Source organism: Cygnus olor, chromosome 13 (genome assembly GCF_009769625.2).
Source record: "Cygnus olor isolate bCygOlo1 chromosome 13, bCygOlo1.pri.v2, whole genome shotgun sequence".
NCBI lineage: Eukaryota > Metazoa > Chordata > Aves > Anseriformes > Anatidae > Cygnus > Cygnus olor.
The window spans coordinates 10,000,001-10,027,359 of NC_049181.1; the positions used below are offsets into that span (position 1 = coordinate 10,000,001).

The window sequence follows — 27,359 nt, forward strand, 5'->3', positions numbered from 1 at the left end:
CAGCCTGCAGAGGCCAGGATCTGGCCTCTCACCGACACCAGGAGCCCACGAGCGAGCATGGCCGCGGTGTGCCCGTCCCTGGGAGCCGGGGGGAGGCGGGGGGGCCCTTACATAAGCCCTGAATGCGGCAGGCGGAGTGGGGAGGGGAAGGGCAGAGCGCTGAAAATCCAGGCAGCCTCCAGCGAGGGCTCCCCGCCGCAGCCCTGCACGCTGACACGCGGCCTCAGGTCCCCGTCCTCGGCCACCTGCCCGGTGTCCGTGCCCCCACCACCCTCTGCGGGGCAGCACGGGGGGGGCTGCAGGCACTGCAGTGTTGGCATGGGGGGGACATTGCCAAGGATCCCTGCCCACCCAGCACCCAGTGCCCGGGGTCCCTCTGTGCCATGGATGGGCTCAGCGTGTGCGGACAGGCGCTGTCTGTGTGTCCGCACGTGCTCGGGGCTCCGTCTCCTGGAGCACCTCGGGTGTTCCCCAGCATCCCAGCCCGGGCTCTTGCCCCAGGGGGGTGAACGCCGGCCCCTTCTCGAGCACGGCGGAGGCTCACGAGCAGGGGAGCGCTTTGCGCCCAGGTAGGAGCGGGCACCCACGGCGCTGCAGCCCTGTGGCTCTTTGCAGGGTGAGTCTGCTGTTAATTCCCTCCGTCTCTCCGCAGCATCAGCAATCCCACCCGGGCCGGGCCGTTCGAAGGGGGACCGCAGCAGGCAGCTCGCAGGCTCTGAGGCGCGGCGGCACGTCGCTCCGGGTCGCTGTCCCTGAGTCGCTGGGCTCTCCCGCCCCACGGATCTGGCCGTTCCTGCTGGGAAAACCGGAGGCTTGCCGTGATGGGGATGCGCTGAACCCTTGCCCCAGGAGCTTCAGGCCTGGATGTTGGTGCTGCTCCTCCCGGACGATGTGGCTGATACTCTGGAGAAGCCCTCTCTTGCCCCCTGTTCTCCAAGTGCCTGAGCTGGTGGCCGGCTGGGACCTGCGTCTCGCTCTGTGGGTCCTGAGCTTCGCCTCGGCCGTCGTGCGCATGGAGGGCCAGGTCTACTCTCCCACCGTCAACACGCACTATGGGAAGCTACGGGGGGTGCGCGTGCCGCTGCCCAGCGAGATTTTGGGACCCGTGGACCAGTACCTGGGGGTGCCTTACGCCGCCCCCCCAGTCGGGGAGAAGAGGTTCATGCCCCCCGAGCCACCGCCCTCCTGGTCAGGCATCAGGAACGCTACCCACTTCTCGCCAGTCTGCCCCCAGAACATCCACAACGCCGTTCCCGAGATCATGCTGCCCATCTGGTTTACCTCCAACCTGGATATCGTGGCCACCTACATCCAGGACCCCAACGAGGACTGTCTGTACCTCAACATCTACATCCCCACGGAGGATGGTGAGTCCCCGCCGGGGCGCCCGCAGGAGCGAGCGCTCTGGGAGGGCAGGGGGGGCCACCCTGCCCCTGCCCCTGCCCAGCAGCGGTTGGTCTCACCTGGGTGTTGTGTTTGAAGCATGTGGTTGTGGACCCTGCAGCATGCTGTCTGTTCGTGGAAAGCTTCCTCTGGCCACTCAGCTCGCCCTCAGCTGCCATCTCTGTCTCGCGTGCTCCCGCCCCTCCACGCCTCTTGGTCCCCCCCCCCCCCACCTTCCACCTCCATGGCATCGTCACGGGTTCCTCTCTTGTGTTGCTAAATCTGAATCAGACTCTCTGACCGCAGATCCACAGAGCGACGAGCTGGTTTGTGCTCCCCAGGCGCCGAGTGCCAGGTTCTGTCTTGAGTTGGTTTGGGTTTGTCCTTCCTCCCCCCTTCCCACCCCCAGGTCCATGCGCTAGCCGTGGGCACGGGCTGCGGCCGCCGCTGGGAGGAACACTCTGCCTCTCCTGGGGCCGGGCTGCTCGGGCCAGGAAGGGGCCACAGAGCCCTTTTTGGGGCCGCAAAAGCCCTTTTGGGGGGTCCTGATGCAGGCGGGAGGTTGGGGGCATCGCTCTGCAGCTGCAGCCAAACATGGGGGGCACGGTCCCGCGGTGGTGAGGCCGAGCAGCACCGGCTGCCTCCTGGCTAACCTTTTCCTTCGCAGGGCATCCCACCTGAACCGTAAGTAGAGGGTGGAGGAGGCAGCACCTTGCCCGCGTGCCTGCCACAGCCTCACCACCGCGGGAGCCCCGAGGGCTGCAGGGGGCTGGATGGGACACGGGGCAGGTTTGCCCTGCGCAGGGCAGCCTCGCCAGCTCTGCCCCTCCGTCCTGGTGGGCTCTCGGCTGCACCTTCCCACCCGCCCAGCACGGCTGGCCCAGAGTTTTCCTCCCACGGCGCCGCTCCCTCCCCACCTCCCGCGGTCCCGGGGCGGCGGGTGGGCAGCAGCGTGGTTGTGATTGCATGCCCACTCCAGCCGGTGGAGCCTCCTGTTATTTTGTAGTCTTTTATTCATTTTACAGTAAAACGGATTTCCAAGGAATGCACCCGAAAGCCCAACAAGAAAATATGTAGGAAAGGAGGTATGTAGCAAGCCGACCGGCACAGAGGCACAGAGAGGAAAGAGAGAGAGAGTGAGAGAGTGAGAGGGTGCCTGTCGGTTCTCTCTGGCCCCGCGGCGTGCTCCTCCAGCGCCTCTCTGTGCCGCGACCGCCCGCGGGCCCCGAGCAGCCCTGCCCCGCTGCCGCCCGCTCCCCGCCCGCAGGGACCCGCGGGTGCTGCGGCCGCCTCGGCTCCCTGCCCCGCAGCTGGGGGCTGGTGCTGAGCACGGGTTCAGGGCAGAGCGGGATGCTCCTGTTGTCCCAGGCCTTTCAGAACAGCTGCTGGCAGGCTGAGCCTGTGCTTCCCGGTCCCTTTGGTCACGGGGAACGCCTAAATGCGCCTGTTCCCTTAGGGCTGGAGGGGCTGCACCTCTCAGCCCTCTGCCCAGAGCAGGCAAGGGGCTCCCTCCCACCCTGGGTACTGACCCGCTCAGGGGAGCACCTGGTTGTAGATGGGGCCTGAGCTCTTCCCCCTGTTACATCCCTGGTCATTAGCAGCCAGAGCTCTGTGGTTAAAGCATCAGTCCTCGCCTGGCTGTGTAAACACTGCCATGTTCTGCCCCAGCCTCTGTTCTGCCCTCGGCTGTGCTGGCGGGGCTATATGCATCCCTATATTCGTACATCCGCATACATACAGACACGCTCACAGACACGGCTGTGTGAGCTCAGGATGTACTCTCCACCTCCTCAAATCACACCCTCCCTAAGCTGCAGCCTCCCCGGAGGCGGCAGAGCATCTCCAGCGCAGACACAGCTCCGCTTTGTCTCGTCTCTGTCTCCAGGGCTGTGCGGGGCTCCTCCTGCTGCGCTGCAGCTTGGGCACCCGGAATAATCCCGACCCAACCCCAGTGCCACGGGCCGGGGAGCGGAGATGCACAAACCGGACCCCTCCTGTCTCCCTCGGTCCCCGGAGGATGCTCCCTCCATCCCACCGCCCATCCCCGCACAGGCAGGCAGAGCCCAGGCTGCTCCCAGCATCGCCCCCTCCTCCCCGCTGCCCCGAGGTGCCCGCGGCCAGGCCGACCAGCTCTTCTGAAAGGCTCAGGAGGGGGTGTCCTGCCGGGCTGGAGCTGCCCTCCCCGCCTGCCGCCGCCGCCGCCGCACCGCCGTGCCGGGCACCCCGCGCAGCGGGCCCCGGCTCCCGCCGCTTTTCTCTTCGTGCCCCCGCGTTTCACGGGGCTGGCGCAGCTGGGCTCAGAGGTTTGGGGAGCTCTTTCCTTCCAGCGACTATTTTTTTTTGTTGTTTTTCTTTCCCCCCCCTGAGTTCTGTCGTTTGGTTTCTTTGCTTTGCTTTTCCTGTCGCTGTCCTGGCTATTCACACGCCATCTCTCCGAGTGCCAAGGCTGCCCCTGAAAGGGCTGGCGCATTAGGGAGTCTCCGCACGCCGCCTCCGGCGCAGGCTGTGCCAGCGACACCGAGCCACTTCAAAGCGCTTCCTCTCCCGGCCCTCTGGGGCTGGGGTCCCCGCGGGAGCCCCCAGCAGCCCGGGCAGAGCAGAGGGGCTTGGGGTAGGGCAGGAGAAGGGGTGACGCAAGGCGCAATGAAGCACCTCAGGCGCCTTCGCCTCCTTGTTCTGCCCCCCATCAGCTCTGCTCGCCGGCAGTTTCTTTGCAGTCCCTCTGAGGATGCTTTTGGTGGCCTGTGCCATGCGGTCCCTGCGCGGTGGCAGCTCCCAGGGAGGCGGCGGGGATGTGCCTCCTGCCCTGTGCCTCCTGCCCCGTGCTGGCAGAATCGACTCGCGGATGGGCAGAGCCAGCGATCTCGGCATCCAGGCGTGATGTGCAGAGGATTAAAGCACCCAGCTGCTGCCGCTGCCCTTCAGCTCCGGCCGCTGAGCTGGTGTCTGTTGACTCGAATTAATTGAATAACTTGTGAAGAGGCACTTAGCTCTGAATGTCCTGGGTTAGTAGTGCTTAGGGCGAGGATAACACACCTGCAGTGCTTGTTTGTTCGGACTCTGTGTCATTTGAACATCATCTTGTCCAGCAATACTTCTGATTATTATTTCTAAGACCATTTTGTGTATGACTGGTCAATAAGCTCTCCTCTCGCAGAGCGAGAGCCTGTCTAATATTTTGGTGGTTTGAAATGCCTCGGCTCTCACCTTACTGTTGTTTTCATCTCATAGCAGCCAAAGGGCTAAGATTTTATCAGAATTCATCCCCGTCTCCACGAGACAGAAAAACGTCCCTGTCTCCCTCTCCTATTTCCTGCCTGGGTGCACATCGGTCCCCTCTCTTGGGACAGGGCAGGGCAGCAGTGCTTTGGGACTAATTAGCCATGCACTGTGCAGGAGGATCTGTTGGACGATCTAGGTTCAGCTGCTGCTCATGTTTTGCTGTGAAAATAAAGCTCTGCCCACCGGAGGAACGTGTACGTGCACACAGCATAGGGCCTATGGATGCTCGTGTCAGACCCCCCTGGTTTTTACTAGCGACCAGCCTAACCTCTGTGGCATGGCTGGGGGCATGTGGCCACCCCTGTGCTCTGCTTCTGTGTCGGGGCATGATGTACAAAGGTGAGGGGCGGCGTTAGTGCTGGCAGTCACCAGGGCGTGAGGGGTCTGGTGCTTTTGTGGAGCCCCGGGAGGATGGAGATGGCTCCTCAGCATTGCCCAGGGGCAGGGAGGCGCCGGGCAGCACGGAGGAAAGGCTTCTGCCCGGCTGCTGGAGCCGCAGAAGGACTGGGTCCTGCTCCTGCTCCTCTCTTACCTGCACCACGCCGAGCACGACGGCTGCAAGGAGCTGGGATCCCTGCCCTCTTTATCGCTGTTTGCACTGGCGTCAGTGCTATTGGAACAGTTTGCTTAAGATAGTACAAGTCCGGTGCGGATGCTCCTGTTTAAGGAAAACTGATTTTATTTTTTACTGAACTTGAGCTTAAATCTTCCTAGGGACTTCAGATAACAGCATATGCATCCTTCCTATCACCCTGAACAATGTCACTCCGCAGTCAGCTCGCAGTTAAACAGCGTAACAGGCACTCGCACTGGGTGAGCAGGATGAATTTTTGGTGGGTGAGGAGAGCAGGAGCCACAAGTCCTTTGGTTTTGCTGGCTGTGAACCAAGAAGCTCAGACAAGCCCAGGGAGCTCGTGGGCCAGGAGGGCAGCGCTGGGCTCTGGGCTGCAGCCCGTGCTGGAGCAGAGGAGCAGCTCCTGATGCACTGGGCCTTGAGCACTGCAATAGCAGGTGCTGGGAGGCAACCGAGCAAACAGCGAGGAAGGTGTGAGAGCACCTACTGTGTTGTTTCTCCTATGGGAACGCGGGGCATCGGTGGGTGGTTGGGGGGGTGAGCAGCATAGCTGGACTCGCTACGGCTGCGGCTGCCCCAGCCAGCTCCCTCCCCACGCGGTGCCACCTCTCCCAGCTCTCCCAGCTCCGAAGCACGGGCTGGGTGAAGGATTGCTGCCTGCAGCAGTCATTAGAGAAAATCCCTCTCCCTGTGCACTGCCAGGGAAGCTGGAGAGGAGCTCCGCGTAGCAAACACTGCACGGGTACTTTGTCATTTGAGTGCTTTCTGGGCTCGCAGCTCTCCCTGTCGAAGACGCACCCGGTCAAGCCCACAGCGCCTGCCCGCAGGCAGGCTGGGGCTGTGTGCCAGGTGGGGAAGGGGACACAGCGGGGGGGGACGCTGGGGTGCCAGGGCAGAGGGCAGGGGCTCCTGGGGTGAGGCTGGGGGGATCGGTGTAGCAGGATGGCTGCGAGGAGGCAGGACACAGAGCGGTGTGTTGGGAGGTGAGCTCCGGGAACATCCAGCTGGCTCTGGAGATGTCCCTGCCCCAGGACAGGAGCTGCACTGCCTAGCGAGTGCCCAGCATTTGTCACACCTCTTCTTAACCCCCTCCCCAGGCCATCACTTCCACTGATTTTCTGCCCTATCTGCCAGAAAGGTTTTCTTTTTGCCTGGCTTAACCCTGCCTCCTGTGGCTCTGCAGCTGCTGCCCCGTGCAGCAGGACTCACTTTCCCGTGTCACCACAGCTCTGTGGCCCGTCCTGCCTGGGGAAGCAGCGAGCACAGCTCCCTTCGGCTTCCTGCTGTCAGCATTTGGATGACCTTGTCTCCCTCAAGCTTCACTTGCCTGATGGATTTTCCAGACTCCTGGTCCTTGCTCGGTGGGCTGCCTGCAGAAGGTCACGGCACGGGGTGCTGTGCAGCTCACCAGCGGCAGCTGCGCCTCGCCGCTCCCCCTCACACCCTGCTCTTGTCTTCTGAGCGGGACGGGGCTGCTGTCCCCAGCCAGGGCTTCGGCCGGCACCGCGGGTTAGCCCTGCTGATGATGGGTGCTTCCACCTGGCCCCACGGAGCTGCCCGTATCACTGATTCCTTTCACGCTCAAATCCTGTCCCCCCCCATCTCTGTCATCTGCAAGTGGGACAGGTGCCACCCGTGTCACGTCCAGGGGTGGCAGTGGGACTGACTCCCCGACTTCGGCTTCCCAGCCACTCTTGTACCCACTTTCACCTCGTCTCATCCGGACACAAGGCTGCACCTCGCTGATGGAGCAGCCCCTTGCTGGGACGGAGCTGGGCTGATAGGAGCGGGGCCCTGGGACCATGCTGGTGCCCAGCGGGACCTCCGAGCTGTGCAGGACCTTACAGAAACTGATGTTTTTTGGGGGCATGGGGGTGCTCCTGTTACAATCCAGTGGTTTGTGGTGCGACGAGCAGGGCTGCAGGGCACTGTGGCATTTCGGCCGTGCTGGTGGCAGAGGACAGCCGTCCCCAGCGGCAGCAGAGCCGGCAGCGGGGACCCCTGTGCGCACCCCATCGCTGTGCTGCGTGACGGGGCCGCAGGGGCAGGCAGGGGCACTGCTCTGGGATGCTCGCCGCCCCCAGCGCCCCGGGGAGGATCTGGGAAGGGCCCTGGGGAGCGGCATAGCGGCGCCGGGGCAGCCTTGCCCCTGCCCTGCCGTGGCTCTGGGAGAGGTGCAGTGTGAGTAGCCAGCAGTGCTGTGGGGCGCAGGCCTGGCCCCACCGTCTCTGCTATCATGCTATTTTTGAATTCTCTTTTGTTGTTTTTTTTTCTTTGTTTTTTTTTTTTCTTTTTTTTTGTTGTTGTGTTGTTTTGTTTTTTTGCGTTATGTTCTGTCTACTCGTGTTTGGTCCATAGGAGCCAGCGCTAAGAAACAGGGAGAGGACTTAGCGGATAATGACGGGGATGAAGACGAAGGTATTTCTGTGCTCGAGGCTGCCACTGCATGACACGCAAAGCAACTCCGTTTGCCCGCCATCCGCTGCCATCCCCAGGGAGCCCCGTGTGTGTCTGTCTCGGCGCTGGGCAGCTGCGCGGGGCGGGGGGCCGGGGGGCCGGCTGTGCAGGGCTCAGGCCCTTCCTCTCCTCCGGGGGAAGCTTGTGGGGTTGTGCTTCAGGAGAAGTTTGCTGGCTGCCCCCGCTCCGCTCGAGCGAGGGCCGGGAGGAAGCATGGCAGCTTGGGAGCAAAGGAGCCCTCGGGCACCTGGGCCCATTTCACCCTGAGCCCGGTCATATTCCACCTCCAGCCTCATCCCTCCGGACTCGGCAATGCGCAGCGGGAGCCTGCGCCCTCCCCTCGTGCCCTCGTGCCCTCGCCCACTCCCGACTCGCTCCATGCTGCGGGAAAGGAACGCGGGTGCTGGCGAGGAGCGGCCCCACACAGCTCTAGGTGCCATGCCACGGGCCAGCAGTGCCACCAGCTCTCTGTCCCCTGCACCCGGAGCAGGGTTTGTACCCGGCCCCGGTGCTGGGGGTGCTGCGCCCACTCTTTTCCCAATGCGAGCGACGTTTTGCTTGTGGCCACGGCATCTGTGCCAGATGAGGTAGAGCAAGGGCGACTTCAAATGGGTGCGATTCAGGATCTACACTAGGCTTAAGAAAACTGCAGAACAGGCAATTTTGGGTAAAACAGGGCTGCTCGTCTGCAGGGTCTGGACTCGGCCTGTTTTGTTGCAGGGATGTGAGGAGGAGGCGGGAGGAAAGGTCTGCCAGGACGCAGCTGGAACACGGCGAGGGCACTGAGACCTCGTGGTCTGCAGGAGTCCTGGGGCAGCTCAAGCCTGTCCTGACAGATGGCATTTGGGTTCTGGGAAGCAGATGAAAAGCCTGTTCATTGGCAGTATCAAAACCTGTTGTTGTCTCCCAGTAACCTGTGCCCCAGGATCTCTTGAACCAGGGTGTAAACTGGCATCCATCCTAAGTGATTTGACTGCAGTAAATCCCTGCACACTAAGATGTGCTGCGAAGATTAAGAACCATTTTTTTTTTTTTCCCTGTTATGCCATTGCTGCTGGTCAGATACAGGGATGTCCCTTCGCATTTCGGTGACAGCGCGTGGCAGGGAGGAGAGTTCAGAGCCGCAGGCTCGGCGTTTGAGCTGTTGGGATTTCACGCAGGCGGCCCCAGCAAGAGTTTTCCTGCCAGAGCGAGGCTGGCACCGGGATGGCCCCGGGCAGGGCAGCCGGTGGCGATGGGGTGCGGGGGGGTGAGGGAGGCAGGGATGGGGCAAGGGTCGGGGCAGCCGAGGGGGGCGAGGGCCATGCCTGGTGCCGGCCATGCCCACCGATGCAAGGCACTGAGTGTGGGTAAGCACAAGGGAGAGCAAAGTGCATCGGCACCGGCTCGCCAGCACGGGAGAGGGCTGGGCACCATGTGGGAGCTGGTACCACCAGGATGGGTGCAACTGCCTCTGTGCAACACGGTGGAGATGTGCCAGGTGCTGAGCACCAGTAGGGACTTTCCCCAGGATAAGAGCAGGCAAGAGAGGGAGCGCGTGGCTGCTCCCTGCTCTAGGCTCCCCCAGCCCTTCCTGCCCGTCCCTCGGGTCCCATTCCCCATCCTCACTCCATGCCTCATGACCTGTCCTCGCCCGGCCTCGGCGCTCACCTCCCGACACGCACACGCGCACGCACTGTCTGCTCATCGCCATGTCTGTGTCCGGGCACTGGGGTGCCATGGGCTCGCATCCCGGCAGCCGGCAGGTTTCTGCCTTCCCAGGGAATTGGAAGGGGGGGGGCGGGAGAGACAGAGGTGGGAGCGCCCACCAGTGCCCCCCCGCCCTCCAGGTCCTGCACACCCCGTCCCTGCCCCTCCGCAATGCCAGCTGCCAGCACTCCCGGAGCCGAGGGCTTGGGGCCAGCTGAAGAAGGGACACGGGGACAGACTCTGCGGGCGCCCCGGGCTGTCAGTGCCCCGCAGCCGCTGCCACCACGGAGGTGCCGGCTCCTGCCCACGGCCAGAGCCCGGCTCTGGGGAAGAGCATCTGGGTCCAGCCCGTGCCTCTCCCGCACGTGCTGAGACCCCAGGCAGCTCCCGGCAAGGAGACAGCAGTGCTGGGACGGGGACAGGGGCTGCCACCACCCGGAGAGGGGCTGGCGGGGTTGGGGTGGTGGTGAGTGGTTCACATCTCTGCGCCGAGGCTTTGGGTTCTGGGTTTGGCTGCTGCAGCCCCCTCCCCAGTCCTGGCAGCTGGCATTGCCTTCCTCCTCCATGGTCTGCCTCTCGGCAGGGTGCTGCGGCTGCTGGCGGGGTCCTGTGGTTAACCTCCTCTCCTTCCAGACATCCGGGACAGCGGGGCCAAGCCGGTGATGGTGTACATCCATGGCGGCTCGTACATGGAGGGCACGGGGAACATGATAGACGGCAGCGTCCTGGCCAGCTACGGGAACGTGATCGTCATCACCCTCAACTACCGCGTTGGAGTGCTCGGTATGGGCTGTGCCAGCGCTGTGCGGCGGGACGGGGGGCAGGGGGACGGGGAGGGACGGGGTCTGTGCTCCGGCCGAGCACGGTGCCACGTGGCAGCACCCACAGCAGCCACAACAGCGTGGTCAGGCTCCTGGCACCGGCCACCCAGGCTCATTTACACAACCTGGCTCAGCTGAAAGCAAATATTGGTCTGTGGTTAAATAAATAATAAATGTGTTTACCCAGCATCACCTCCTGAGAGCGCTCAGAGCACTGAGCTGCCAGCGGGTGCTGCCTGGCTGCCCTGGGGGACAGAACAGCTCTCCCCCCACCCCGGCAGGAGCTGCCTCTTTGCTTCGTGGGTGCTGTCCGAGCTGACCAGGCAGTGCCGTGCCCCAGCAGCCCTGGGACGGGGCCAGGGCAGGCCCCAGGAGCTCCCTTTGCCCTGCATGGGAAATGCACGGCCCCAGATGCATCCCCTGGGGAAGGGAACAGGAGAGGCATAAGGGTGGTTTTGCTCGCACCGTGGTCTTCCACAAGGTGCACAGAGATGTGCTCAGCCCTGTGAGGGGTTTGCTGGGGAAGAACCCATCCAAGCCACCCCACAGGCTCTGCTGCTCGCACCCCAGCCAGGACGGGGGCTCCTTGTCCCACACCTGGGCGCCACGTCCCTCTGACACCCCCATGCCCCACATCCTCTTGGAAAGGCAGCTGGAGGTCAGCAGTCTTGCCTGGATTTACGTGGCAGGAAATAGGCTTTTCTGTAAAAAGAAGCCTATTCGAGACTTTTCAATATTAAAAGTCAGGCCTTTAAGATTGATAGCGCTAATTTAAGAGGTATAAAATACAGTCTGAAATAAAACTTACATGGTGCCATCGGCATCTCCACTGAAGAGCTGCAGAGTGCCAGCAGCACTGCGGTGCCGGCGCAGCGCCGTGCCACTCCCTGCCACCGTGTTACCTGCCTTAATTCAGCCTCCATGCCATGGCTTGAGCTTCCTGCTTTGAGTCAAGGCAGATAAAACATCGATAGCTTATCTTGGGTGTTACTTTTGCTATTGAAAGCATTTCTTTGCGTCTTTCTCACTGAGAGCCTTTGTGTTTTAAGCTGCAGTCGGTTCCCCTCTGCCCAGCCCACCTCCTTACATTTATAGAGCCTCCTCCAGACCACGCTATTCCATGGGAAGCATTGGCTGTGTGCGCTCAGCCTGCCTGCGCTCCCTGGTGCTTCCCCAGCCTCCCTCCGAGCGTGCGTGAGGCTGTTGGCACGGGCGGTGGTCGGGGCAGGGCAGTGTCCCGTGCCCATCGCCCCGTCTGTGCCTGCAGGCAGCACTCCCAGTCTCCTCGTCCCCACGTGTGCAGCACTGCAGTGTCACCACAGCACCCACAGGACTCTGCTGGTCCCGCTGGGACGGGGTCCCCGAGAGCACCCCCAGGCTCAGGGAGGGGTGGGAGGGCAGGCTGCTTCCCCCGTCCCTAACCGGGCTCCGTTTCACCCGCAGGGTTCCTGAGCACAGGGGACCAGGCTGCTAAGGGCAACTACGGGCTGCTGGACCAGATACAGGCGCTGCGCTGGGTCAGCGAGAACATCGCCTTCTTTGGCGGGGATCCCCTGCGGATCACCGTCTTCGGCTCCGGCATCGGCGCCTCCTGCGTCAGCCTGCTCACCCTCTCCCACCACTCGGAAGGTAGGTGCTGGCCGTGCCCGAGCTGCTGAGCAATTCACGAGGGAGTAGGGGCAAAAGTGGGCGTGAGCCCGGGGAGGGAGCGAGGCCCCGTCATACCAGGGAGGAGGTCTGGGAGTGTGGAGACTGGCACGGCGCTTGTGGAGGTGATGTGATTGATATCGTATTGTAAATACAGCAGAATGTTTACTCTAGATAAGAAAGGAATTGTTTATGCTACAAGATTGTGTTGGCATAAGAGCAGATGCATATAAACCACCTGTGAATAAATTTACATTGAAAATTGAAAAAAAAAGATCTTCAGCAATCAGAGCGGAGTTGTTCTGCCTAAACTTCCTGAAGGAAACAGCAGGAGGAAAACCTGAGCTGAGCGTGGTCTGCAGGGCACCAGACTGCCAGGGAGCACGGTGGATGTGGTCACAGGGGGTTATATGGGGCACAAGCACTCAGCTCAGGCAGTGCCACATCCCTGTGTGTGGTGCAGGGGAGAAGAGGCACAGGCCACGCTGGGGCAGTGGGCACCGCCATGAATCTGCCCCACAGAAACCCAGGCAAGTATGACAAATGACAGTACTGTGAAGAGCTGCAGCCCTGCTGGGGAGCCTGGGAATAGTGAGTGAAGAAAAACCTTCCGAAACAGCACGGCCGATCAGGTGGCAGAGGCTGAACATGGAGCAGGGCAAAGCGTACCGTGCTGCCTGGTCCTGCTGGGCCAGTCCTGGTCCAGGATCTGAGGAATTCAGGGCCAGTCTGCCCCTAAGCCTGCTTGCTCTGCTGTCACCGTCACCTGCGCCCTGCCAGCTTGGAGTAAAGCAGGGCAAAGGAGGGCTTGCTACAGCCCAAGGGTAGAGAAAGTTTGGAAACAACGAGGAAAGTAAAGCTGCAGTGGTCAAGCCCAAGCAATGTGTATGGAAGACACATTTGCACCGCGTAAGCTGCTCTCTCTGGGCTCTCAGGACACTCATGATCAGTCCATGCTCCTGCATGAGTGCCCAGTGCCCAAAGTCAGCGCCTCAGCTCTTTGCAGCCGTCTGTCCTCCTGCTGCCCCTGGCATCTCGTGAGCAGGATGCTGCTGGGGATGGTGCCTTGTCCTCTTCAGGTGACCTGTTCAAGCACAAATGGCTATTAGGAGAAACCATTTTCTTTGGTAAACCTAGAAGATGCTTCCCTTGTGTGAACTGGTAAATCCAGAGCTCTGCCATGAAGGGTAGATCTCGGCAGACCCCGGAGCAGCAGGAGGGGTTCCACCTGCGTGCAGGGAGGGGATGCTCTGCGGCACAGGGGCCTGTGCGTGGCCATGCTGTCCCCATGGTGGTGACACCTCTTTGGAAGCACAACTGGGTGCGCTGCTGTACCCGGCAGCATGAGGAGGGGCTGGGGGGGGTTGGGGCCTCCAGCCCTTGCCCCACCTGAGTGGCTGCAGCTGCTCCCTGGCTTTCCATCCACAGCTGGAGAGGCCAGTGCAGCACTTTTGGGGTCACAACAGGCTTTCTGCCACTAAACCCTGTGTCTGGGTGCCATGTCCCTTGCTGCCCCATTAGGCTGTGGTGTGGGCTCCCTGCAGCGTGGGGGCTGCTCTTGGAGGGCTCCCATTCTGCATCACAGAGGTGCTGAGCACCCAGCTCTCTCGCTGCCATGGCTGTGAATGCAGTGAGGAGGGAGGGGAGCTCTCGATGCTGCAGCCAGTGCTGCATCAGAACAAGCGGACACAGGATGCCCTCACCCAGACCTGCTCCAAAGCACCCATCTCCCCGGGGTCGGGGCCGGCAGCCAGCTCTGCGGCACGGCAGGGGAGCCACGCTGAGACACAGCCTGCAGACCAGGCGGGTTTGTTTTTATCGGATCAAAATAAAACTCATAGTGATCAAGAGCTATTAATGAAGCTGCTAATTTGTGCCTGCTCTGCCAGGCGCGGAGAGAGGCAGACACGGGAGGCTGGTGCCGCGCATGCTGTGTCTGGCTGCCGGGGAGACCCGCGGCTCCCCTGCCAGCCCCGGCGCGCGCAGGCGGGTGGGTTCCTCGCCAAGGGGCCAGGGGCTGCTTCTCTTCCCAGAGAGCCCTGCCAGGGCTCCTAGGGATGCTCACCTCGGAGGGGAACGGGCAGTGCTCTGCCCGCTGTGCCTGTGGGCTGGGCACTGCTTTCTAGGGCACCGGGAGGTGACAAACAGAGCTTGTGACTTCTCTTTGTCCCGGCGCATGGGACTGTACGTCAGATACTTAGCAGAGCAAGGACAGTGCATGCAGACAGAGCTACGGGCACTGTGGCTGGTAGCCAGGATCCTCCGAACGCTGCTGCTGCAGGAAGGGGCACGGGCCCAGGTGCGCAGCCATCTCTCTCGCAGCACTCTGTGCGTCAGTGGGCTCAGCCCCGTGGCCTCTTGGTGCAGCGATGCTGCTGTGCTGGTCCCCGCACCGTGCACGAAACAGTCTCTGGCAGCAATCAAATGCCAGAGTCCAGCAAGGCGCAGCAGCATGCGGGGCCGCGGGAGAGGGCCGGCCGGAGAGCAGAGACCCCAGGGTGCACCCCGAGCCCGGCCGCTTTCACCGCCCCGGAGGCTCCGCTTCCTCGCAGCCCTTTGTATTCCGAGCACAAGCGCCATTGACATGGGGCTGGAGCCCAGCCACGCATTCCTCCGCCTGGGCCAGGGCCTTTGTGGCCCCGCTTTCCAGGGCGAAAGTCCACTCCCTCTGTGTTCCCGGTGGCAGAAAGGCCCTCTTTGTGCGTCTGGCAGCGTGCTCCCGCGGGGCCGGATTGGCACCGAGCAGCCCCAGCTGGGCAGGAAGTGGCGGGGAGGGGGGCGAGGGGGGCCCTGACAAAGCGGCGGGTGGGACACGCAGGGTTAAGTGTCCCCGGAGCAGGCGTTAACCCTCCCGCTGCTGCCAGGCCTTCCCCGTGAAACGCCTGCCATGGGATCCTGGGGGAGCGCGGCACCCCTGGGCTGAGGCCCCATGCCAGCCCAGCGCCGCAGAGAGCGCGGCACGGGTTAAGTATGGTGCATACGCTGGAGATCGGGGTCCTCGCAGGAGCATGAGGGCACCGGTGCCTCCTCCACACTCTGTCCTGCATTGCAGCCGTGGGGTACTGGGGCAGCTCCGGGCTCTCCCCGCTGCAAGCTTCCTCCGCTCCTCGCTTCTCTTGCAGGCCTCTTCCAGAGAGCCATCATCCAGAGCGGCTCCGCGCTCTCCAGCTGGGCAGTGAACTACCAGCCTGTGAAGTACACCAGCATGCTGGCCGACAAGGTGGGCTGCAACGTGCTGGACACGGTGGACATGGTGGACTGCCTGCGGCAGAAGAGTGCCAAGGAGCTGGTGGAGCAAGACATCCAGCCGGCACGCTACCATGTGGCCTTTGGGCCGGTCATTGACGGGGACGTGATCCCAGACGACCCAGAGATCCTGATGGAGCAGGGCGAGTTCCTCAATTACGATATCATGCTGGGTGTCAACCAGGGCGAGGGGCTGAAGTTCGTGGAGGGCGTGGTGGACCCTGAGGACGGCGTGTCGGGCAGCGACTTTGACTACTCGGTCTCCAACTTTGTAGACAACCTGTACGGCTACCCCGAGGGCAAGGACACCTTGCGGGAGACCATCAAGTTCATGTACACAGACTGGGCCGACCGGGACAACCCCGAGACACGCCGCAAGACCTTGGTGGCCCTCTTCACCGACCACCAGTGGGTAGAGCCGTCGGTGGTGACGGCCGACCTGCACGCCCGCTACGGCTCCCCCACCTACTTCTACGCCTTCTACCACCACTGCCAGAGCCTGATGAAGCCCGCGTGGTCCGACGCGGCCCACGGGGATGAGGTGCCTTACGTGTTCGGGATCCCCATGATCGGCCCCACGGACCTCTTTCCCTGCAACTTCTCCAAGAACGACGTCATGCTCAGTGCCGTGGTGATGACCTACTGGACCAACTTTGCCAAGACGGGGTGAGCAGGGCCGGATGGGGAGCGGTGCCTCACTGGGGTTCTGCACTTGGGCAACGGGGTGGTGGGATTGCATGCCTGGTGTGGGACGCTGAGCCCCCTGTGTCCAGAGATCCATGCACTGTGCCCTAGCTGGGGTCATCAGCCACACAGCAAGAAGCTGAGAGCATGGCCAGCCCCAAGGACCTGGCACCATGTGCTCCCGCCCTGGGCAAGGCTGCTTGCGGCATGGCAGGGGCTGCAGCCACGGCCAGCCCAGGACAGGCTCTGGCCACAGCCAAGCACAGGGGTGTGGGAGCCACTTTGGCTGTGGTTATCACAGGTCAGGCTTGACTCAGGGTTTGGGGTGGTGCCCATCTGTGCCCTCCTCTGCTTATCCAGAGGCGGCCAGCTCTCCCTCCCCACCTCTTTGGCTCTCCCTGGCGCTAGCTCTGTTTTGCCTGTGTCTTGCAGGGACCCCAACAAGCCTGTCCCCCAGGACACCAAGTTCATCCACACCAAGGCCAACCGGTTTGAGGAAGTGGCCTGGTCCAAGTACAACCCCCGTGACCAGCTGTACCTGCACATCGGGCTGAAGCCGCGGGTGCGTGACCACTACCGGGCCACCAAGGTGGCTTTCTGGAAGCACCTGGTCCCGCACCTGTACAACCTGCATGACATGTTCCACTACACCTCCACCACCACCAAAGTGCCACCGCCCGACACCACGCAGAACTCCCACATCACCCGCCGGCCCAACGGCAAGATCTGGACCACCAAGCGCCCTGCCATCTCACCCGCCTACAACAGCGAGAACGGGAAGGAGAAGTGGAGCCCGGAGCAGGAGGCGGGCACCCTGCTCGAGAGCCCTCGTGACTACTCCACCGAGCTGAGCGTCACCATCGCTGTGGGCGCCTCCCTCCTCTTCCTCAACGTGCTGGCCTTCGCCGCCCTCTACTACCGCAAGGACAAGCGGCGGCAGGACACGCACCGGCAGCCCAGTCCCCAGCGCGGCGCCGCCAACGACATCGCCCATGCGCCCGACGAGGAGATGCCGTCTCTGCAGGTGAGCCAGGCGCACCACGAGTGCGAGGCTGTGCCGCCCCACGACGCCCTGCGCCTCGCTGCCCTACCCGACTACACGCTGACGCTGCGCCGGTCCCCGGACGACATCCCGCTCATGACCCCCAACACCATCACCATGATCCCCAACTCGCTGGTGGGGCTGCAGACCCTGCACCCCTACAACACCTTCGCTGCCGGCTTCAACAGCACGGGGCTCCCGCACTCACACTCCACCACCAGGGTATAGCTGCCCGCGGCCGGCGCACACCCACGCACGCACGCACGCACACGCACGCAGCAGACACTGGCAGAGGGACCGGCAGGAGCCCCGGATGGACGGGCAGCGCACACGGACGGTGCAGCACCGAGCCCGGACCTGTGGGACCCAACGCCGCTGGCCGTCCCGCTCCCCTCGGCGCTTTCTTTCGTTCCTTTCTAACTCTTGAGAAGTGCTTCGACTCTCCCGGCTCCCAGCAGGAGGGCCTCTCTGGTCCAGCCGACAGCAGCCACAGGGCTCCTTGTGCCGGGGCTGTGCCTCCCCGCGGGGACACGGCATCCCCAGCGCCCGCCAAGCACCCCGGGATGGGTGCGCAGTAGTGCCGGGTATCCCTCTCGGCCGGTGCCGGGGCTCCCCGGGAGGTTTGGCATCTGGAGCGCTGTGGATAAGGCTCCGAGCGGCAGCCCCGGGCCATGGTGCTATAGGCAGAGGCAGCGGGCAGGGGCCTGGGGCCCGGCCTCGCGCTGGGTGCGGGCGCTGGGGCCGGTGCCGGGGCACTGGGAGCCGGGGAGCTGGCCCCGAGCTGGGGACTTGGCGCCTCTGCCCCTCTTTGCGCTGCAGAGAACCTCTTTTGTGTCAGTTGTTTCTCTTTGCAGAGACGTTTTTTAAGCAGATCTTTAGTTCTTTACACACTAACGGAGTCTCCGCGTTTTGTCCTTTGTAAAGATTTTAAACCAAGTGTTCTTGATATAAAATAAAAAGCCAGTTAGAAGAACCCCAGCGTGTGTGCACGGTGCCGGCCCCAACGCGGCCCCGCGGCCCCACTGCCCGCGCACAGGGCCGGCGGGCGCCAGGCAGGGCCCTGCCTCCCGCGCCGCGAGGCCGCGCTCTTTTGTATTTTTGATATTCTCCCTCTTCTGTCACCCGTGCCCACGGATCTCAGCCAAATAGCCTACTCCAGGGCCTGGCCGCGGGCACCCCACGGCCCCCCCCCTTGACCCATCCCACCCCGCTGCCAGCACTGTCCAGTGCCACCCCCAGCCCCTCCTGGGTGTCACCCGCCGGGGACACCCGCAGCTGAAGCGCAGCCGCCCAGGGCAGCAGCCGGTGCTGCGTCCCAGCGCTCCCCACAGCCACCCTGCCCTGCTCCCCATCTGCTTCCCACCCTGCCACCCCCTTGCTGCACGGGGCCGTGCTGCAATTCCTGCCCCAGCTGTGGATTGCAGCGGGCCGGCAGCTCGGAGGGTGAGCTGGCTGCACCGAGGGTGCTTTCTGCCTCCCGGCACCTGGATGTGCTCGCAGCGGGGCCACGGGGGGTGATGCAGCCTGCGTGGGGACAGGGCACCCATCCCGGGGCTGGGGCACCCGCAGGGCTGGTGGGGGCTTCAATGCAGCTGGGCACGGAGAAGGAGCTGCCCGGGAGCCCACCTGAGGCATCCCAGTGAGGGCAGGGAGTGTGTCAGCCGCCAGCATGGTCCTCGGCACCTTGGGCGTGGGGAAGCAGGAGGGGGGACGGGTCCGGCAGCTGGGGGGCAGCTCCTGTGTCCTTGCGGGGCCACTATCCCTCGCCCTGTGCGAGCCGGTCCGGCTGGCAGACGCTGCCCGTGCTGGCGGCCGTGACGCACCGGTGCCACCTGGCCCCGCGTGGCCCCGCAGCCCGCCCCGGCTGAGGGGTGAGGATGCTCGTTGGAGAATGTATTTATACCCTGTCACCCGCGCAGAGTAACAAATTCCAAATAAAACAGAAGTGATATTTTTAATAGCGGTGTGTCTCGCCTCTCCTTGGAGCGTGCAAGGGGCAGAGGCTCGGTCCAGCCCGGGAGGGGGTGTGGGGTGCAGCACGGGGCCACCCCAGCCGGGTGGTCCCCAGGGTCCCAGCACTCACCCCAGGTCGGGTGCTGCACCCCCGGGCAGCGCGGTGCACCCTGCCCCCAAGGATTACCATCGTCTGGGGACACGGTGGGGGGCCCTGCGTGTCCCAGCCCTGCTGTGTCCCCATGGCACTGGGGTTCTGGGCAGGACCTCGTCCACCCCATTGGCACCGCGGGTCCCCTCCCTCCGAGCCCCCCGCCCTGCCCAGCCCCGCTCCCCTCCCCCTGCTTGCCAACCAGAAAAGCTGCTGGTTTCATTTCTTTTTAATGTAATTTCAGCTGGGGTTGCCATGGAAACCAGGCACGGGGCCTGAATCGCCTCCAGGCAGCGCACACGCAGTGGAGCCAGGGCCGAGGGCTGGGGCCGGGGGGGGGGGCGGGGATAGGCGGGTGCTTCCTGGGTGCTGTGCGGGGTGCTGTGCCTCGCTTGGGGGTGGCCTCGTCCCGAAAGCCAGCACAAGGCAGGGAGCATAGGATGGGGGCGGCAGACCCCTCGCCAAGGGGTGGATGGAGGTGGGAAGGCAGGCAGCATGCCAAGCCCCGCTGCGTGATGCCAAGGGGCACCCAGAGGGGCCCGGGGCTGTGCCTTCCCCAGGACTATCGCTCGCTGGAAGCAGAGATGTTCCCGCAGGCTCGGGATCAGGGATGGGGTTTGCTGCCCAGCCTGCAGCCCAGACCCTGATCCCAGTGTCCCATCCAGCCCGGCCCCCGCCCCAGGAGCAGCCCCCTCCGGTCAGACACACCCAGGGCACTCCCTCGCACTGGCCGGATGTCCAGCTGCAAGAGGAACGGGGATAGAAACCCACATCGGGATGGAAACCCACATCGGTCCACGGGGGACGGGTTGCCATGGAAATGCCAGTGCTCTGCAGCACAGCTCCAGCTGCAGCCCGCTCGCCCTCGCCGCGGTGCGAGCAGCGGGGCCAGCCCTGCCCGGGGGCTGGTGGCCCACCCCGGTGACACCAGCACCGCCGCCAGCTGCCCACCCCGCAGTCCCCTCCGCTTGAAGGGGAAATGGTTTCTGCCCTGCAATAAGGGGCTGGCCCTGCCCTTCTGCGCCCCCATCCTCACACAGCCCCAGCTGCCCGCTGTCCCTGCCTGCCCCCCCCAGCCAGGACCCCCCGTGCAAGCTGGTGACAGGGGACACACTGCTATTAAGCTACTGCCTTTGCAGAACTCCCAAGCCTGCCATCTGCTCCGGGTGTCCTTGACCATCAGCAGTGTTTCTTTGGAGACCTGGCAAAGCCCAGGGGACACCGTGTCCCCTAGGGTATTTGTGGTTAACATCTGTGTGGCGATGAGGGACATCCTCAGCTCCGGGGGACATGTTTAGGGCTGCTGGCAAAGAGAAGCAAAAGGGAACTGAACCGCAAAGCCATCCTGGCACGGGGAAGGTACGAGTGATACGAGTGACCTGTGTCTGGTCCCTGCCTGCTCCAGGAGCCACAGCCAGCAGGAGTGCAGGGCTCTGCACGGCAGCATCACTAGGACAGTGCCCTGGTCCTGGTCCTGGTTCCCACACCCCTGATGCAGCAGGGCACAGGACAAGACGTGGCTTTGTGAGGGTGCACAACCTGCCTGAGAGCGCTGCGCTCCCCTCTGACCCCGCTCCGGCAGCACAAAGCATTTCTGTGCTCGCCCGCTGCCCGGGCCCTTCCCGGCAGGGCTGACGCAGACGAGGGGGGTTTGTCTCTTAGGGGCAGCATCCGGGGACGCCTGTGTCGCCATCAGCCCGGGAAAAGGCAGCTCTGAGAGCAGCACCCTTCTCCTCCCGGCACCCGATGTGTGTCAGAGGCTTTGTGCATCACCGTTTGGACGTGGACTGCCGGGCTCTGAGACCTCTGACCCCAGCAGGGTGCCAAGGCTGCCGGCACCGCTGCGTCACCCCGTCCCGCCGCACGGGTGTTGGCTCGCCCCAGCCCATCTCGTTGGCTCACCGTGCCCACGTCCCCACACATCAGCCGCCACGCTCACCTTGTGATTAACGTCATTAACTAAGAGCCTGTTTTTGCTCTGGGCGGTCGCCGACGGGGCGGTTTTCTGGAGGCAGGGGACAGCGCTGGCTGCGCCTGGTCCTGTCCCCGCAGGTACAGCCTGTCCTTGCCTGCAGGCTTTCGCACAAGGCTTCTGCCACCGCAAACAGCAGCAGGGTCCAGAGGCCGGGCACAAAGGGCAGCGGCAGCAGCCGCAGAGCCCCCACCGCCTCCTCGCCAGCCTCCTCCACATCCCCGGAGCACCGGCAGGACACCCGCAACGCCCCCCACCCCCCGAGCCCCTCCTCCCCATTTTTATTTCCTCCCCTTTTTATTTATTTGTATCTATCCTCATTTATCCTTTGCTAATTAATTAATCAATTATATTTTTATCTCTTTGCCGGGCCCCCCGGCAGCAGCTGAGCGCCCCGCGGAGCCCTCACCCGGTTGCCCCCCCCCCCAGCAGCCGCCGGCCCCGCCGCGCTCCCAACCCCGCGGTTCCCCCTGGCCCGGACCCGGCCCGGTTTGGCCCGGCCCGGCTCGGCCCGGCCCCGCAGCGCCACCTGCCGCCTCCTGCCTCCCCGGTCCCCTCTCTGGCCGCGCGGGGCCCAGCCGTGCCGGGTCAGCCGCTTATCGGGGGCCGAGATTGCGGCAGCGGCTCGGGGCGGTCCCCCCGCACCCAGCACCCCGCACCCCCGCACCCCGCACCCCGCACCCCGCACCCCCGCCGGCTCCCCACGGCCCGCTCCCCAGCCCCGCTGCCCCACCGCAGCCCCGCGGGGTCGTCGCGTCCCAGCGCGCCGCGTGGCCTCGCTCCCTGCTCGGCGGCGGGACCTTGGAGTGGGCCGCCAGCCCGGTTAATGGTTGACGGGCTGTTTGCCTTCCCCGGCTGCACTTTTACACTGCTAATCTGGCCGCTCACCACCACCCCCCCCCACCCCCCCCCACCACCCCTTCTCCCCAGGAACAGCCGACAACCCCAAAGCGGCGCGTCGTGGGGGCCGCGTCCCCGCGGGGAGAGCGGGAGGGGGCCACGGTGCCACGGCATCACGGTGCGTGCGCCTGGCTTAAACACATGGCGGGGAGGATGCTCAGGGTCAAAAGGTGCAGCCAAGGGGACCCCACGGCGGGGGGGGGGGGGTTGTTTCGGCTCCCCCAGGGTGCCACGGTGGCCCCTGGAACACCCCCAGGGGATGCTCGGTGGTGGCGGTGGGGTGGGTGCCTCGTGGGACTGAGCTGGACACACCTGTGGTGTTTGCTCAGCAGGGAACAGGTCCTGGAAAGCACTGAGCTGTTTGGGAGGGGGCGGGTGGCACGGCAGGTCAGTATAAAGTCCAGGTGTTGTGCTGCGTGCTGGGGACGCGGCGCTGGGAGCCTTTCTGGGAGCAAGCCCCGCGCGGAGGTGAGAGCCGGGCGGGCACCGCACCGGGGAGGACTCCACGGCCCCCAGCTGGGGACCCCGGGGGAGAGGTTGGGGTCTCACCATGGGGTCCAGGGAGAGCAGAGCTGGGGTGGGACGGGGGGAGCGGGGCGAGGAGCAGAGCAGGGCCTTTGCCCACCACGATTTGTCAGCTCCTGGTCTGAGTGCTCGCACCCTGGGCTGCAGGATAGGAGCCATCAAGGATGGCTTTGTTGCCTGCCACCTCCTTCGCCCCGGCCATGCCAGCAGTGCCGTGGGGCCCTGAGCTGGAAGCTTTTGCTGTGTGTGGCTGCTCCCCACCTGGGGCTGCCCACGGGGGGCCACACACAACCCCACGGGTCCCACGGACTCTCAGTGCTGTGCTGGGGAGCAGCCAGCCCCCAGCCCCGGCCCAGGCTGTGGTGCCATCCATGCGGACAGGCACGTGGCTGGGCTCAGCTCTGCGTCCTGGCACGTGTTGCAGGCTCTTCCCTGCTCGCTATCCAGGGAAGTGACCGTCCCCAGGGCCATGTTTGGACTCTCCCACCACTGTCGCCACCAGCACGGGGTCCTGGCTGTCCCCTCGGTGGCACCCAGCCATGCAGGTGGCTGCCATCCCGTGCGATGCTCATGCAGTGGGCAGCCCCCACCCCCGGGCCGGCAGCCGTGGGTCCACATCCGTGCTCGGCGCGGGGCAAGGTGGGAGCGGGAACGCAGCACACAGGCACTTTGTCTGGCTGGGGTGGGCGGAAGTCAGGGCGTTGGATCTGAATGCTAAAGTGTGTTGTTCAGGGGCCCATAAAGGCCCCATTGTATGTAAATAGTTTATAAAGCAGCATATGACTTCCAGTGCAGGGCAGTGGTGGACAGAGACGAGGGCAGGCGGAGCAGAGCTCTCCTGCTGGAGACATGAGACCTTAGAGGGGCCTTTGGGGGCAGCTCACGAGGACCCTTCCTCACCAGCAGGTACGCGCCGTGGGGCCCTTTGCACCGGGGCCAGCTGGCGGGTCCCAGCCCCCAGCCTTGTTCTGGCCTCGTGCCCAGGTGGGGAGCAGCCCCCGGAGCTGCTCAGTGCCGGCACTTGGGGTGCGGGGTCACCCCAGGCAGGGATGGTGCCGGAGGAGGGTGGCAACACATGGCTGCCCGTGGGGACACCGTGCCCGGGGCTGTAGGGCAATGAGTGTGGCAGCGCAGGGCAGGGAGCTGCCGGGGCAGAGCTCAGCGCTGGGTGCGGGTGGGGGGTCCGTGAGCTTTGCCCCCATCCTCTGCGGCAGCTGCAGGTGGGGATCCTGGTGCCAGTGTGGGGTGGCAGGGCAGGAGCCGGGCCCCCTCGGCTGCCCTGTGACAGAGGTGACAGGGGCTCTTCTGTCCCCAGCCCTCGCAGGGGGAGGCAGAGAGGCCCCGCAGCCAGAGCCAGCAGCAGCTCTTGGCCGCCAGCTGGGAGCCCTTTGCCCCCCAGCCATGACTGGAGTGGCGGGGCAGCCCTCCCCCATCCAGACACGGGGCAGTCGGGGCAATTTAATGTCCCAGCAGCACGCAGCGCCTTCTGCCTGCTTCCTCATCCCAGCCGCGCTCTGCCCGGCTCTGGCTGCTGCCACCCCCAGAGCAGGGCTGGTGGCATGGGGACGGCAGAGCCATGAGGCTGATCTCCTGCCTGCTGCAGGCAAAACGCTGCCCTGTGCTGCCGTCCTGCTGTCTGTCCGTCCTGCTGCCCACCTGGAAGGTCCCTCTCAGCCCGGGGACCTTCCCCCTCCTAACGCCGCTTCTCGCTCCCGCAGGCGTGAGGAACGATGAACTGGGCCGGCCTCTACGCGGTGCTGAGCGGGGTGAACCGCCACTCCACTGCCATCGGGCGCATCTGGCTCTCCGTCATCTTCATCTTCAGGATAATGGTGCTGGTGGTGGCGGCCGAGAGCGTCTGGGGGGACGAGAAGTCTGCCTTCACCTGCAACACGCAGCAGCCAGGCTGCAACAGCGTCTGCTACGACCACTTCTTCCCCATCTCCCACATCCGCCTGTGGGCCCTGCAGCTCATCCTCGTCACCACGCCAGCCCTGCTGGTGGCCATGCACGTGGCCTACCAGCAGCACCAGGAGAAGAAGCTGCTGATGATGACAGGGCACGGGGACGCCAAGCACCTGGAGGAGGTGAAGAAGCACAAGATACGCATCGCGGGCTCGTTGTGGTGGACGTATGTCTTCAGTGTGGTCTTCAGGCTGCTCTTCGAGGCGGTGTTCATGTACATCTTCTACATGATCTACCCGGGCTACCAGATGGTGCGGCTGGTCAAGTGCGAGGCCTACCCCTGCCCCAACACCGTCGACTGCTTCGTCTCCCGGCCCACCGAGAAGACCATCTTCACCGTCTTCATGCTGGTCACCTCCAGCATCTGCATCGTGCTCAACATGGCCGAGCTGGTCTACCTGGTGGTGCGGGCCTGCGCCCGGCGGGGCCGGCAAAACTCCAACCCCTCGTCGGGGAAGGGCTCTTTCTACGGGCACAAGCTCTCCGAGTATAAGCAGAACGAGATCAACCAGCTGCTGACGGAGCAGGACGGCTCCCTCAAGGACATGCTGCGCCGCAACCCCGGGCTGCAGGAGAAGGGCGACCGCTGCTCCGCCTGCTAAGGCCCACGCCGCAGGGGCTGCAGCCCTTGCCCCTGCCCCACAGCCTCCCCACAGCCCCGGGGGGGGGCCTCACGCCGCCCACATCCTGAGTACAGCACCCCCCCGGTGCCAGCCCTCCTGGACAGTGAGGAGGGCACAGCTGCTGCTGCGCGCTCGGGCCATTAAATCTCCGTTCTCAGGCGCTGCCTCCCTGCTTTCTGCTCCGGCTGGGACATGCCGGGGGCCACGGTACCAGCATGGGGTGCCCACCCCTGCCCGGCCAGGCAGAGAGGAGAGGAGCGGGTCTGGGTGCAGCCAGGCTCCTGCCACCCACCTCTGGGGATGCTTCTCCATGCACGGGGCCGGCCAGCCCCATACGTGGGTGGGGGATACTGGGGCCTGGGGGGCTGTGGTCCCTGCATGGAGCCCTGGCAGCACGCGTGCGGGAGCAGTGACCCTCTGGTGGCATTGAGCACTGGCCCCTGCAGCCCCAAAGTATATTTAGAAAGGTACCCAGACCAAAAATAGAGGGGAAAAATTTCCCCCAGTGGCTGCTTCATCTGCCAGTCACAAAGAAAGCCAATGGGGCCTGCAGCTGCATCACGCCCCGATAACCCTGTGCCCGCTGTCGGGTGGACAGACGGACGGACGGAGCCGGCCGGACCTGTCTGCACCCCGCTGCGCACCGGGAAGGGCCTCGCAGCACCCTGCACCCCTGCGCAGGAGCCGACGGCGTGGGAGGACCGGGCTGTGCCCCACGCACCCGCAACGGTGAGGGGTCCCCGTGCTGTGCCCTGTGGTGGCCACGGCCACCTTGCTGGGGGTTGCTTTCTGAGGGAAGCCTTTGCTCCCGCCACCCTCCCCACGCCAGGTCAGGGCGTCCCATGGGACGCGAGGTGGGGACAGTCCCAGCTCAGGGCCCCGCACGCCCGCCCGGGGGCAGGGTCGCGGTTGGGCAGGTGTCCGTGTGTCTGGAGCGCGGCTGTCTTGCAGGGCGCAGCGCCGCGCGCCATGGGGGACTGGAGCCTGCTGGGGCGGCTGCTGGAGAGCGCCCAGGAGCACTCCACGGTGGTGGGGAAGGTCTGGCTCACCGTCCTCTTCGTCTTCCGCATCCTGGTGCTGGGGGCGGCTGCCGAACGGGTCTGGGGCGACGAGTTGGCTGGCTTCTCCTGCGACACGCAGCAGCCCGGCTGCCAGAACGCCTGCTACGACAGCACCTTCCCCCTCTCCCACCTCCGCTTCTGGGTCCTGCAGATCATCTTCGTCTCCACCCCCAGCCTCGTGTACTTGGGACACATCCTGCACCTGGTGCACCTGGAGGAGAAGGCGCAGCAGCGAGCGGTGGCACGGGCTGGCAACGGGGCCAGGCGGCAGCGCCCCGGGCAGCCCCCGCTCCACACAGGGGACGTGCGGGGCCGGGTCCAGATGCGGGGGGCCATCCTGAGGACATACGTCTGCAACGTTGTCTTCAAGGCTCTCTTTGAGACGGGCTTCATCGCGGGTCAGTACGCCTTGTATGGGTTTGAGCTGAAGCCCCTCTACACCTGCAGCCGCTGGCCCTGCCCCAACACCGTCAACTGCTACATCTCCCGGCCCACCGAGAAGACCATCTTCATCCTCTTCATGCTGGGGGTGGCCTGCGTGTCCCTGCTGCTGAACCTGGTGGAGATCTACCACCTGGGCTTCACCAAGTGCCGGCAGGGGCCACGTCCCAGGTCCCAAGTCCTGCCTGGCCCTGGCGGCCCTACAGAGCCCCGCAGCGCCCGTGTCACCTTGCCTGGTGCTGGCAGCCTCACGGATGCCAGCAGACCCCACCATGGCCTGGCACCCCTGGGGAAGGCTGGCGCGTGGCTGGGGGTGGCCAGCGGGTCCCGCGGGAAGGCGCGAGTGGGGGACCTGGCGGTGTGAACGCAGCCGGTGTGTCGGGATGCTCAGGGATGGGTGATGCGCAGGATGCTGTGGTGGCCACAGTTGTGGTTGCATCTCAAGGACCTGCCAGGCCCCACGGCCAGTGCAAGAGCTGGGCATGTCCAGGAGCAGCAGGACCAGGCTAGGGCAGGGGCAAACACCACTACCCCGCCCATCAGCCCTGGGGAGCAAATAAACACTCGGTACAACTCATCTGACTCGTGCTCTGCCCACAGGCACCGCGGCATTGTTCTCTGACCGTCTGTCCCACAGATGCACCGAGTGGCCCTGAGACCTGGGACAGGGCCACCACCATGCTGAGCTGTGGCCCCGCAGCTGAGGAGGGGGGCAGGAGGAAGCACAGGCAGCACAGCAGGGGTGGGATGGAGAGGAGGGAGATGGGTGACAGCAGCAGGACACTCGCCTGGCTTTTCCATCCAGGGCCCTTGCGCCCCATAGAGCCTTGCAGCACCTTTGGGAGAGGCCAAGCCCGCAGAAGGGAAGGCCCCAGCCCCACAGCACTGCTTGGGGCTGGGGGTGCGTGAGGGGCTGCATGGGAGGGCCCACCCTGCCACCAGG

The 27,359-nt window shown here is 64.5% G+C and overlaps 3 protein-coding genes across 9 annotated transcripts in view; all 3 read left to right on the forward strand.

Annotated features, from left to right (window-relative positions):
• NLGN3 (neuroligin 3) overlaps positions 1–18,783 on the forward strand; it is a 35,206-nt gene extending 16,423 nt beyond the window's left edge. For 3 of the 6 annotated variants that reach the window (XM_040572478.1, XM_040572475.1, XM_040572479.1), the window contains exons 2-8: positions 653–1,367; positions 2,409–2,468; positions 7,598–7,657; positions 10,019–10,168; positions 11,650–11,835; positions 14,976–15,765; positions 16,216–18,783. In XM_040572478.1, the coding sequence (XP_040428412.1) occupies positions 890–1,367; positions 2,409–2,468; positions 7,598–7,657; positions 10,019–10,168; positions 11,650–11,835; positions 14,976–15,765; positions 16,216–17,053 (2,562 nt within the window). In that variant the 5' untranslated portion in view covers positions 653–889 and the 3' untranslated portion in view covers positions 17,054–18,783. Of the gene's footprint in view, positions 1–652; positions 1,368–1,689; positions 1,739–2,408; positions 2,469–7,597; positions 7,658–10,018; positions 10,169–11,649; positions 11,836–14,975; positions 15,766–16,215 lie in introns of all 6 variants that reach the window. The other 3 variants (XM_040572480.1, XM_040572476.1, XM_040572477.1) reach the window with 3 other exon arrangements.
• A 495-nt stretch (positions 18,784–19,278) lies between these two features.
• GJB1 (gap junction protein beta 1) lies at positions 19,279–25,072 on the forward strand. 2 transcript variants are annotated; one of them, XM_040572387.1, is made up of 2 exons: positions 19,279–20,288; positions 24,045–25,072. In XM_040572387.1, the coding sequence occupies exon 2, from the start codon at positions 24,057–24,059 to the stop codon at positions 24,891–24,893; it is 837 nt and encodes a 278-aa protein (XP_040428321.1). In that variant the 5' UTR covers positions 19,279–20,288; positions 24,045–24,056; the 3' UTR covers positions 24,894–25,072. The 2 variants fall into 2 exon arrangements, with proteins under 2 accessions (XP_040428321.1, XP_040428320.1); XM_040572386.1 differs by lacking the exon at positions 19,279–20,288 and adding an exon at positions 22,640–23,232.
• Positions 25,073–25,454: 382 nt separating this feature from the next.
• LOC121077277 (gap junction alpha-3 protein-like) lies at positions 25,455–26,986 on the forward strand. The gene has a single exon (XM_040572385.1). The coding sequence runs from the start codon at positions 25,455–25,457 to the stop codon at positions 26,778–26,780; it is 1,326 nt and encodes a 441-aa protein (XP_040428319.1). The 3' UTR covers positions 26,781–26,986.
• The last annotated feature ends 373 nt before the right edge of the window (positions 26,987–27,359 follow it).